At 60.4% G+C, this 11,658-nt stretch overlaps 2 protein-coding genes across 5 annotated transcripts in view; one reads left to right on the top strand and one right to left on the bottom strand.

Annotated features, from left to right (window-relative positions):
* The window catches only part of THOC6 (THO complex subunit 6), a 3,696-nt gene extending 757 nt beyond the window's left edge, over window positions 1-2,939 (top strand). Inside the window, exons 2-13 of one of the 3 annotated variants that reach the window (XM_006162991.3) lie at window positions 969-1,084; window positions 1,171-1,235; window positions 1,315-1,418; window positions 1,502-1,539; window positions 1,614-1,662; window positions 1,754-1,825; window positions 1,912-2,014; window positions 2,099-2,148; window positions 2,227-2,289; window positions 2,387-2,497; window positions 2,581-2,715; window positions 2,793-2,939. In XM_006162991.3, coding sequence (XP_006163053.1) covers window positions 969-1,084; window positions 1,171-1,235; window positions 1,315-1,418; window positions 1,502-1,539; window positions 1,614-1,662; window positions 1,754-1,825; window positions 1,912-2,014; window positions 2,099-2,148; window positions 2,227-2,289; window positions 2,387-2,497; window positions 2,581-2,715; window positions 2,793-2,873 — 987 coding nt within the window. In that variant the 3' untranslated portion in view covers window positions 2,874-2,939. Of the gene's footprint in view, window positions 1-875; window positions 1,085-1,170; window positions 1,236-1,314; window positions 1,419-1,501; window positions 1,540-1,613; window positions 1,663-1,753; window positions 1,826-1,911; window positions 2,015-2,098; window positions 2,149-2,226; window positions 2,290-2,386; window positions 2,498-2,580; window positions 2,716-2,792 lie in introns of all 3 variants that reach the window. The other 2 variants (XM_027766143.1, XM_027766142.1) reach the window with 2 other exon arrangements.
* A 41-nt stretch (window positions 2,940-2,980) lies between these two features.
* Window positions 2,981-11,135, bottom strand: BICDL2 (BICD family like cargo adaptor 2). 2 transcript variants are annotated; one of them, XM_027766141.1, is made up of 9 exons: window positions 10,843-11,135; window positions 6,193-6,408; window positions 5,981-6,097; window positions 5,763-5,909; window positions 4,817-5,008; window positions 4,532-4,702; window positions 3,806-3,936; window positions 3,507-3,627; window positions 2,981-3,424 (listed from the first exon to the last, which is right to left on the bottom strand). In XM_027766141.1, the coding sequence occupies exons 1-9, from the start codon at window positions 11,122-11,124 to the stop codon at window positions 3,263-3,265; spliced, it is 1,539 nt and encodes a 512-aa protein (XP_027621942.1). In that variant the 5' UTR covers window positions 11,125-11,135; the 3' UTR covers window positions 2,981-3,262. The 2 variants fall into 2 exon arrangements, with proteins under 2 accessions (XP_027621942.1, XP_027621941.1); XM_027766140.1 differs by having other exon boundaries at window positions 4,532-5,008.
* Window positions 11,136-11,658: the final 523 nt, after the last annotated feature.

Raw genomic sequence — 11,658 nt, 5'->3', positions numbered from 1 at the left:
AACCGCTCCACAATCACGCTGGGCATGTGCATGGGTTCCCAAACCCCAGAGAATGGAGAAGAGATTGCTGTGTGGCCAGTCCTCCTGGGGGGAGATTTCTCACTTTCCCTCTCGCACTGTCTCTAGTGAGCATATGTGCCCTATGGCAAAAAAACTAAAAAAGATTTAAAAGTCAGGCGGGATCTGAAGTGAGTATCGGGTTTTCTGTGCACTTGTACGTGTAAAGCACTTACACTCATTAGCTCTCCTAATGACGAGACTCCATAATCTCCACTTGACGCTTGGGGACACTGGGAGAGGAGGCTAGTGTTTGCTCAGAGTTCCTCTGAGACTGCCTCAACCCTCCCCTTCCTTACCCTCTTCTAAAGCCAAGTCTGGGACAGTATGGCCAGTTGCCTGCTTAGTGGGCCACTTCAAAAGAGGGCTGAAGGGAACCAGCAGTTAGCGTAATGGCTATGTCGCTGAACTCCCACGTAGTCGACTGCGGTTCGCATCCCGGACCCGGTGCTTAAAACTCACGCCGGAAGATTCCCCGAGAGGAGAATGGAAAAGGGATTGCAGCGTGACCATACCCCCTGTGGGGTGATTTCTCGCTTTCTGTCTCTATGTCTCTCTGGCGAGCGCATGCGCCCTGTAGCGAAAAACCTCCCCCCCAAAAAAAAGGGGGCTGAAGGGGCCGGCATGTGGCGGGGTGGTTAAGGGCGCTGGACTCCTGTGTGGCCCACCGCGGTTCAAGTGTCGGAGTCAGAGGCTTGCTTTCTCACTTTGCCTCTCTTTCTCTGTCTCTCTCACTCTGTCCCTCTGGTCAAATTAAAATAAATGAATGGGTAAATAAATAAATTTAAATAAAATAATTCTTTAAAAAAAATACAAAGGCTGAGAAGTCTGCACAGCGGGAGGCCACGCAGGGAAAGCAGAGGAGTCTGCGGCTGGAGGCCCAGGCCCACCTCACCAGCCTCTTCCCACAGACAGAGGTGTTTCAGGCCCTGCAGCGGCTGCACATGACTGTCTTCTCCCAGAGCGTCTCTCCCTGCGGCAAGTTCCTGGCAGCTGGCAACAATTATGGGCAGATCGCCATCTTCAGGTACCCTCAGCCTGCTCCTGCCCGTTAGCCCTGGCCCACGGCCTTTCTGCTTTTGACTCCTGGACTCCCTTTCCTCTGCCCTTCAGCTTATCTGCTGCTTTGAGCTCAGAGGCCAAAGAGGAAAGTAAGAAGCCCGTGGTGACCTTCCAAGGTGGGTGGAGCCGTGGAGTCTGGCTCAGGAGACCCTGGAGGGTGGCTCTGGCATGCTCACCGTCTGCATTTCTCTTTAGCCCACGATGGGCCCGTCTACTGCATGGTCTCCACCGACCGCCACCTGCTCAGTGCTGGGGATGGGGAGGTGAAGGCCTGGCTTTGGGCAGAGATCCTCAAGAAGGTGAGGTGTCTGGAGCTCAGGGAAGGGCAAGGGTGCCCAGTTCCAGGGAGAGCCCTTGAGGTGACCTGGTGTCTTCTCCAAAGGGCTGTAAGGAGCTGTGGCGTCGCCAGCCCCCTTACAGGTGAGCCAGGGTGCGTGTAGAGGGCAGCAGGGCAAGGTCACTGCTCCCTGAAACCGACTGCCTTTGCTCTCCAGGACCAGCCTGGAAGTGCCAGAGGTCAACGCTTTGCTGCTCGTCCCCAAGGTCTGAGCCCTTATCAGCATTCTTGGCCCACCTCTGACCCTTCACCTCTCCCTACCCTGACTTGACAGTAGCCACACCACTTCCCCTGCAGGAGAATTCCCTCATCCTGGCTGGGGGAGACTGTCAGCTGCACACCATGGACCTCGAGACCGGGGCCTTCACGGTGAGCAGGGTCTCGGCACTGGGCAGGGCCTTGGCGCCAGGGGAGGGGCTCCTTCCAGGTCTCCTGCACTGCCCCTGTCTTTGCAGCGTGCCCTCCGGGGCCACACAGACTACATCCATTGCCTAGCACTGCGGGAACGGGGCCCTGAGGTGCTGTCGGGTGGCGAGGACGGGACTGTGCGGCTTTGGGGTAAGGAGACAGCGGGGTGGAGGGCGGAGTGGCAGTGAGGGAGGCCAGGGCAAGTAGGGGCCGCTCATGGTTCTCTGCCCACAGACCTCCGCGCGGCCAAGGAGGTCCAGACGATCGAGGTCTATAAGCATGAGGTGAGGGCCCCACCCACACTCCTCTTCCCATCACCCTCCCCGGCATCCTCTGCACCCTCACCTCCCCCCTCCCCCCAGGAGTGCGCGAGGCCCCAGAACGGACGCTGGATCGGATGCCTGGCAACTGACTCCGACTGGATGGTGAGCAGGGCAGAATGCAGGGCACGGTGGCAGCTCCCGACGCTGTAAGCTGACAGCCCGTGGCTCACAGTGACTGGGGACCCGTTTTCCTACCCAGGTCTGTGGAGGGGGCCCAGCCCTTACTCTCTGGCACCTCCGATCCTCCACCCCCACCACCGTCTTCCCTATGCGGGCCCCACAGAAGCATGTCACCTTCTATCAGGACCTGGTGAGATCTCGTCACCTCTGCCGCCACCAGCTGGGCTCCTTTCTCCCGCCCTGACCCCGGGTTCCCCTCCCTGTCCTTCACAGATTCTGTCCGCTGGCCAGGGCCCCTGTGTCAACCAGTGGCAGCTGAGCGGGGAGCTCAGGGCCCAGGTGCCTGGCTCCTCCCCGGGGCTGCTCAGCCTCAGCCTCAACCAGCAGCCTGCTGCACCCGAGTGCAAGGTGGGTCTAGCCTGGGCTGTGGGGACCCCAGGAAACCTGGGGTATAGACAGGTCACTCATGACCCTCTTTCCTGCAGGTCCTGACAGCCGCAGGCAACAGCTGCCGGGTGGATGTCTTCACCAACCTGGGCTACCGGGCCTTCTCCCTGTCCTTCTGACCTGCCACCCCACCCCAGGGGCTTGCTGTGTTTGTTGTTTTACAATAAAGTTGCAGTCTTTCCTTCCGTGTGCTTCCTTCCCAAGAATGGAGGCTGAGGCAGGGTAGCGATTTATATATTACTCTGATCTCGATACATAAATACCCACCCCTGCCCTGGGGCATGCCAGGAAAAGGGGCCCAGAACAGGTAGACCTATATAGATTTGAAAAATAGATAGCCCTGCCCCGCCACCTACCTGGGGCCCGTCCCCAAAGCTGTCCCGGACCCCATGAGCCCCTGTGCAGCCTCCTGGGCTGGGGAGGGCACCCGCCCTGGCCCTGCTTGGAAGATAGTCCCGGCGCTGTGGCCTCATTGGCCAGAAGAGGAAAGAGCCCTCTCGGCCGGCACTCAGGTCCTTCGGAAGAAGTTGCTTAGGAAGCCGCCGGCGGGCCCAGGACCCAGGCGCAGCGAGAAGCGGGGCGCAGCGCGGCGTGGGGTCGACGCGGCTGCACTCAGCTCTTTCTGACGCTGTGAGCGCAGCTGCTGCCCGATCACCACCTGCATGTCGTCCTGCGGGAGGCGGGCCCGGAGGGGCGGGTCAGCGCGCCGGCCCCGCCCAGGGCCCGCCCCCAGGCCTGGCCCCGCCTCTCACCTGCCAGGCCTCCAGCTCCTGCGTCAGCGCCACCTTCTGGCAGATGGTGCGCAGCAGCTCCCGGGACAGGGAGTCCCGCTCCAGCGAGACGCGGCTTAGCTCCAGGGACAGCTCCAAGGCCCTGGGGAGGAGAAAGGGACTGAGGGTGCTGAGGCCACAGGGAACTGGGATGGCGGGGGCTGCTAACACCGAGACCAAGGCAGTAGGAGGGTCCCTGGGTTGGAGTGGGGCTAGCTATAACCATAACCGAGGCCACAGGCCCCTTGCTGTGGCGGTGGTGGGTGGTGGCAGAGGCTCACTTGTTCACGGCCTCGTCCCGGTCCGAGAGTGCGCCACTCAGGGCCTCGTCGAGGTCGTCCTGTGCCCGCAGCTCTTTCTGCCTTCGCAGCTCCTCTCGCAGGGCCCTCAGCTCTGCATGCTGCAGTGTGATCTGGGGGACAGAAGGCAGGGGGCCGTGAACCTTCCAGCTCTGGATCGGCCCAGTTCTCCCTGCCCGCTTAACCAACTCCCCAGGCAGCAGGGCCCTTAGAGATGAATCCTGAGTCTCCCAGGCTGTGCTGGGTAGAGTGGGACAGGTTGATTGGGGGTAGTATAAGCATGCAGCAGGGATACAGGGAGGATCTTTGGGAGTGGGACTAAGATAGGTAGTCCAGGAAGTCTTCCTGGAGGAGGTGGCATCACGGTGACTTTTGTTTGTTTAAGGTTTTTGCTATAGCGCACGTGAGCTGGCAGGAGAGGAGACAGAGACTGAGAGAGGGAAAGTGAAAAATCACCCTCTGGGAGGATGGCCACGCCACAATCCCTTCTCCGTTCTCCTCTGGGATTTTGGGCACACTTGCACATGTGCCCAGAGTGATTTAAAAGCCACCAGATCTGAAACTTGAACCATGGTTGGCCATACCACCTTAACCACCAGGTCTTCACTGCAAGTTGGAGATGAAGGGGCTTGAGCTGTCTCGGGAGTGGAGTTAAGAGAGAAGTTGACAGCTGGGGGCGCTCTGACCCAGCACTAAGACCACTCCTACCTCATCCTGCAGACTGGCCACTTCCGCCTCCTTCTCCTCCAGAATCTCCGCCGGACTGGGGGATGCTCGCTTTTTGGGGGGCTCCAAGCTCTCTTCTTGGGGTGAAGGCTGGAGGCCAGACGCCTCTTCGGTCTCCCCGGCCGGAGTGGTTTGTGGTCCAGAAGAGTCGCTCTGTGTGCCAAGGAATCGGTCGGTGTGCTGTGGGATCTTGTAGCAATAGGCCAGGTAGCAGAGCCTGGGACCCTCCCAGAAGGCCCTAATGGGGCTGGTAAGCCTGGAGCTCACCGGGGCGTCTCGGTGTGCCTCTGAACCCTGGTCCTGGTCGCCATCGAGGCTGTGAGCGAGCTCCGACTGCAGTGAGGCCCCCGACACGTCGGCGTCCTGGAGGCGCGACTCCTCCTCCAGCTCCGCTACGCGCCGCTGCAGCCTCCGCAGCGCGCTCAACGCCTCCCTGGCCTCAGAGCGAGCGCGTTCCAGCTGTCGGTTGGAGGGAGACCAAGCGGCGGGTCGGCCAGGCCAGCCGGGCGTGGGTGTACACAGGGCGCTGGAGTCCAGCCGGCCGCGCGTCCAAGCACCCCAGTGGCCCAGGCCTGCTCCCATTCCTGGGTCGCCCGCGGCCTTGGGCGGCGCACTATCCCCTGGCACACAGCAACTTCCTGGCCTATAAAGCAGGGTGCGGCCAGGCATCACCCTCCCTCAGCCCCACCCTGTCCGTGCCCTCTGCTGCCCGCCCTACCTTCTAACTCCTACTGCTTTCATCCAGCACTAGTGGCCTGACGCTCTTACCCCCATCACAGGCCCGCCAGGCAGGGACCTCCGCCATCCCATCTCAGACCCCTTTCCCAGGACAGTAGAAAAGACACCGGGATAAGCCAGGCAATCGGACCCCAAAGTCAAACGGCTGGCTCAGTGCAAACTCCTGACAGGGCGACACCAGCCACACTCTCTCCTTCCATTCCACTTCTCTGTCTCAGGCCCTGTCTCTGGCTGAGCTCTGGCTTTGGCTCCCTCCCTGGCCTCAGTTGCTAAGCTCTGATACATTCTAAGAGCCTGCCTCCTCTGCTCAACAGCCTCCATGGCTCCCACTTGCCCTTGGGATAATGCCCCCGTCCCTGTGGCCCAGCTGCTGGGGTTTCCAGCGATCCAGCGCGGGCCTCATCTCCCAGAAAGCACTGAGGCTGTTGTGTAGGGCCCAGTGGTTGCCCTCCCCTGGCCTGCCCTCAGATGTCACCTCCAGGCTGTGCTCCCGCCTCTCTCTCCGCAGCAGCAGCAGCTCCTCGTGGGTGGTCTGCAGTCTGCCCTGGCCCTTCTCCACCTCCTCCCGCAGGCCACGGATCTGGGCCTCCAGGTCCAGCCGGCGGCTCTGCAGCATCAGGTTCTAGAAAAGGCCTGGAGCTGGAGTGGGCTGGGGGGCCAGCCCAGGTGGCCCCCAGCCCCTGGGGCACTCACCTCCCCCTGCAGACTCTCTAGCCGCGTCCTCAGCTCTGCCCCAGTCAGGACCTGAGCCTGGCACTGTTCTCGGAGTGCGTCCAGTTCCCGCTGAAGCTCCTGCTCAGCACGGGAGGCCTAGAGGTGACAGGGGAGCCCTGAGCAGCCCAGGCCCTGCATAAGGCCCAGCATCCCCACCCACTCCGCCAGGGCCTGGGGCAGGGCGGTCCCACCTGGGCCAGCTGCTGGCTGAGCCGGAGATTCTGCTCGCTGAGCTCGCCCAGGGCCCGTGCCCGCTCGCGCCCGCTGTCCTGCTGCTCCGAGCGCTGCTCCCCGAGCTGGGCCCGCAGGGCCTCCACGTCCCCCTCCAGCTCCACAGCCCTGGCCTCCCACTCGGCTCCCCGGGCGGCCAGACCCCGGCGGAGCTCATGGTTCTCCTGCTGGAGCCTCTGCAGGGTTGGAGAAGAGGGTCGGAGACAGAGGGGGACATGAGATGGGCAGGCGTGAGGGGAGGGGTCTGCGGAGTCCGTCCAAGACAGCCATGAAAGAGGGTGGAGCCCAGAGACCCAGACCCAGAGAAGGCAGCCGGGTGCAGTGGAGGGCATCCAGGCCAGAGCGGAGGGGTGGACAGGGTGGGGGCAGTGGCTCCCTGATGTCCACTCACCTCTGGCTGCCGCTTGGGCTTCTGGACCCGAGGTCGCAAGCGTCGTTTTTGGCGCCTGAGCCTGGCAGAGTTTAAGCCCCGACCCATGGCCCCACACTCCTGCTGTGTGCCAGGGGCTCTGAGGCCCAGCACTCTCCCCTGCTCCTCCCAGCCAGCTCCCTCTAATTAACCCCGGCCAGCCCCACCCTGGCCCTCTGCCTGCCCGCCCCCAAACCTGTCTGACCAGCGGGGGGACGCACCTGACACACCCAGATACCCAGCTTAGAGAGGCAGACAAGCTGGGGGCAGCCCCTGGCCCCGCTCTTGCTGCTCTCTCGGGCCCTCCAAGGGGGAAGGGCCTGGGCCCAGGTGATAGGCACAGGCCTTGCAGGTCCTGCTGGTCCCCCGCGAGCACTCTGCCTGCTCTATCCATCTTGTCCACCAGGGGGAGACTCCTTATCACCCTCAGCTCACAGGAGGTTACAGGCCTGGCCCAGGTGGAACAGAAAGTTAGTGGAGCAGATGCCAACACAGGAGGCCGCGCTCTTAGCCAAAGCTGTGGGTGCAGCACTGCCCTGGGGAAAAGTGGGCACGTTCAGGTCTGACGGCCCTGACCGCCATGTTGCTCTGCTGCATGGTGCAGACGAGCCCCTTAGGATCCACATTCTCCCGGCACTAACAGCCGGGCCGTGGTCCCAAATTCCCGTCTGGGGTCTGGCTCTCAACAGTAAGCAAGACCCCAAGTTTACTGCCTCAGGCAGTTTAGAGTCCAGAGGGCCACAGGCAAGCCACACAGGCTCGAACCTGGTAATTTCCAAGACAGCCAGGCTGTAAGGAAGCCTGGGAAGAGCCGGGCCATGGCACAGCCCTGAACCGCGGTGCCGTGCAAGGCTGACCCAATGCAGGAAGTTTGCCGGTCCTTGTCCAGAGACCTCCTGAGCAGGTTGGGCGCACGCCTGCCCATGAGCTGCAGTGGGGGTGGATCCTGGCGTAGGACCCCGGCTAAATCTGTCTCCCTCTCTCCGGGAAGCCACATTCCCTACAGCAAAAATTTTAGAAAGAGAGAAGCCAGTCTGAGAAAGCGACGGGGAAGAGTGGGGAGCAGCTGGGGGAGCTCCCTCCAGGCGGAAGAAGGCTGCTGGGCCTCCAGGAGGGTGAGGAGCCAGGCAGGAGGGACTATGGCCCCAGTCACAGCAGCCAAGAGAAGGACCAGGCTGCGTGGCCGTGCCAAAGGAAGGACGCAGAACGGTGGCAGCTGCACACGGTGGGGACGATTCCGCCACTAACAGCACACCCCGGTCCTGGAGGGAAGGGGGCCGGGGGCCTTCTGGTAGGGAAAACAGGCTAGGCATGGGGACTGGGAACGCTGGGGGTGGGGGGGCAGAGGAAGGTGGGTGGAAACAATCAGAGAGAAAAGGGGAATGTCCTGGTGTTACAGACACAGGAGGCTGAGTACACTTACCCATTTACTGCCAGCCTCAGGGTAACTAAAAAGGATTTTGAATGTTTCCAACATAGACTGCCAATGGCTCAGTGGCTCCGATGTCCACTCGCCTCTGGCTGCCGCTTGGGTATACACACGCATTGTATGTACTGGCAAAAAATCACGCTGTACTTCACAGATACTCAGTTATGTCCATTTAAAAAAGTGTACACATGGGGCCAGCAGGTGGCGTAGTGGTTAAGGCACTGGACTCCCACGTGGTCAAACGTGGTTCGAATCCCAGACCTGATGCGTTGAAACTCACGCCAGGCATGTGTGTATACCCAAAATGCCAAAAGGAGAATGGAGGTGAAGGGATTGCACATGGCCACCCCCTGCTGGGGACATGATTTCTCACTTTCTCTCTCTCTCTGTCTCCTCTGTCTCTCTGGTGAGCACATGTGCCCTGTAACAAAAATATCTCAAAAAAGAAAACAATATATATATTGTACACATGGGCCAGCATATGGCATGGTGGTTAAAGTACCTGGCTCCCACATGGCTGACTCCACAGTTTGAATCCTGGACCTCACAGCTTGAAACACATTGCTGGGTGTGTGTGTGTGTGCATGCCCAAAAATCCTGAGAGGAGAATGGAAAAGAAGGGATTGTGGCGTGGTCACCCCCAAGGGGGGGAATTTCTCACGTTCCTTTCTCCCTTTCTGAAGAGCACCCATGTCCTATAGTAAACTAAAAAAAAAAAAAAAAAAGTAACAGATATATACAATTATACGTCACTTTTAAGAAATCACACTGAGGGGCCGACAGGTGGCATGGTGGTTAAGAGCACTGGACACTCCCACATGGCCAACCCCAGTTTGAGTCCCAGACCTGGCGGCTTGCTTTCTCGCTTTCTCACTTTCCCTCTCTCTCTCTCTGGTCAAATGTAAATAAATAAATAAATAAATAAAGTTCAATAAAATAATTCTGAGAAAGAAAAGAAATCAGAGCTGGCAGGTGGCTTGGTAGGGTGCTGGGTTCCCACGTGGCTGACCATGGTTCTAGTCCTGGACCTGGCAGCTTGCTTTATCCCATGTCCTTTATCTCTCTCTCTAGTCAAATTCGAAAACAATAATGATTAAATAAATGAATAATTCTTAAAAAAAAAAAAGAGAAAGAAATCACATTGGACCCCATAGATGTATACCATTATTACATCAATTATTGTATGTCAATTAAAAAGTCAACCAGAGAGGGGCCAGCAGGTGGTATGGTGGTTAAAGTGCTGGACTCCCACATGGCTGACTGCGGTTCGAGTTCCAAACCTGGCGGCTTGCTTTCTACCCCCCCCCACTCTGTCCCTCTCTGGTCAAATTTAAATAAATAAAGTTAAATAAAGTTAAAAAACTCAATCAGAGAGGGACTGGCAGTTAGAGTAATGGCTATGTCGCTGGACTCCCATGTAGTTGACTGCAGTTCAAGTCCTGGACCCGGTGGCTTAAATTCACACCAGGTGCGTGTGCGTGCGTGCCCGAGATCCCGAGAGGAGAATGGAGGAGAAGGGATTGCAGCGTGACCATCCCCCCTGGGGGGTGAGTTCTCGCTTTCTGTCTCTGTCTCTCTCTGTCTTTCTGGCAAGCGCACGCGCCCTATAGCCAAAAACAAAAAAAAGTCAACCAGAGGGACTGGCAGGTGGTGTGGTGGTTGACACCGCTGGACTCCCACATGATCAACCATGATTTGAGTCCCAGACTTGGTGGCTTGGTTTCTCACTCTCTGCCACCACTCTGTCCCTCTCTGGTCAAAACGGAAGTAAATAAATAAATAAAGTTAAATAAAATAATAATAATTTAAAAAGAGATTTTAAAAAAGTCACCCAGAGAAAGGGCCACAGGGAGGAACAGCAAGCACAAAGGCCCCAAGGCAATGATCTCGCTACTGGGCCCATCGAGGGGCGGGGCGGGTGGGACGGCTCCCGGGGGGGACTTCGCGCCACAGTGAGGAGTTCCAGTTCCCTTGGAGGTGTGGTGCAGAGCTGTGGAAGACTTGGAAGTGATGCGTGGTCTGTGGGGTCACTGGCTGCCCCGTGCAGAGTGGCCCCAGGAGGCAGAGCGAAGCTGGGGCTGGGTGGGAGAGGGGAGGCTGGGCAGAAGTGATGGAGGCAGGTGTCAGCTCAGAGCGGCAAGGTGAGGCACCTGGTGTGGGAGAACATAGGGTCTGCAGGTGCGGGGAGAGTGCAGCGAGGTCACGGGGTATGTGGGTCTGAGGCTCTGGTCCTGAGCCAGGAAGCCAGGGATGGGGACAGTAGGTGACAGGGCCCCAGAATCAAGGGCCACATATGTGGAGAGGCCCATTAGATGGCTCGGTGCAGGGTGCCAGCTCAGGGCAGTGGTGGGGGCTGAGGACACAGACGTGGGAGTGGGGGTGGGGGTAGGGGACTAGCTGAGAGCCCTGGGCAGAGGCTGGCAACAGCTGGGACAGAGAGAGCCGTCTCCACATTGAGGGTGTAGGCCAGGCAAGCACGACCCCAGAGGATGCAGGGCAAGCACTTAGCCGGGGGCCAGGCAGGGACTGGGTTCCCAGTAACTGCTGGCTGGGATTTCCCCTCCCCAGGAGGAGCAGCCAGACCCAGGATCCAGAGCTGAGCAGTGGCTGTGCAGGACCACACAGCCCTGGGAGGGGGTCCAGGTCTGGCCCTCAGTCGGTGCTCTGAGCTACTGGGCCACACCACCAGAGCACTGGGCCTACTCTCAAGGCCGGAGGCCTTGCCCTGCAGCAGCTCCTCTCCCGCCCAGGGCCCAGGGCCATCTCGCTCACTTCCTCGCGCTCCGCGTGCTGGGCGCCCAGCGCCTCCAGCTGCTGCCTGAGCTCCTCGTTGCGCTGGAGCAGCATCTTCCCGAGCTCGGCGGCCAGCAGTAGGTCCTTCTCCTTCTGCTGCAGCTGCAGGGCCAGGTCCTCCGGCTCCTCGGGCCCTGGGCCCCCTCCCAGGAACGAGTCCCGCCGCTCCAGCACGAAGGGGAAGAAGCCCTCGTCGCCACTGGGGGAGGCACCCCCCGAGAGCAGCCCCGAAGGGAAGCTGGGCCCATCTGGGGAGTTCATGGCGTCCGCAGCATCTGGGAGGACAGGCAGCTGCAGGGCACCGCACGCTGCAGCCGGCGCAGCCAGGCCCCACTGCCCGCCTGCACCCGGCCTGCAGACAGGACCTCCCTGGTCCTGGAAGGGTTAATGACCTGTGTTTTGGCCGCCAGCCCCGTTAACATCCCCAGGGGAAACTGAGGCAGGCAGCCGCAGGAAGTGAGCTGCCTTGCCTTGGCCCAGGGCCCCAGGCCAAGCCGCTGAGCGAGGGCCCCTGCCCGCCTCTTCCCAGAAGGCTGCAGTGGGCTCCCAGCCCCTCACCTCCCGGGAGCCCCCGCCCTGCTGCCCCGCGCCCGGCTTTCTCAGGACTCCACCCCTCCAGACTCTGAGGTCCCCGTTCCCCGCAGTGTCCGCTCTCCCCGGATTCCCACGAGTCTCCCAGTCTCAGGTCCGGGGTCCCGAGCCCCGGCCCCAGCCGGGTTCCCAGGGCCCTGGCCCAGGCCCAGGGCAGGGCGAGGTAACAGGTTGGGCCGGCCCGCCGCGCCGCCGCCACCGCGG

Source organism: Tupaia chinensis, unplaced genomic scaffold (genome assembly GCF_000334495.1).
Source record: "Tupaia chinensis unplaced genomic scaffold, TupChi_1.0 Scaffold141247_1, whole genome shotgun sequence".
Taxonomy (NCBI): Eukaryota; Metazoa; Chordata; class Mammalia; order Scandentia; family Tupaiidae; genus Tupaia; species Tupaia belangeri.
Note: the sequence above shows the minus strand (reverse complement) of the source record. Positions and strands in the feature narration are given on the sequence as shown.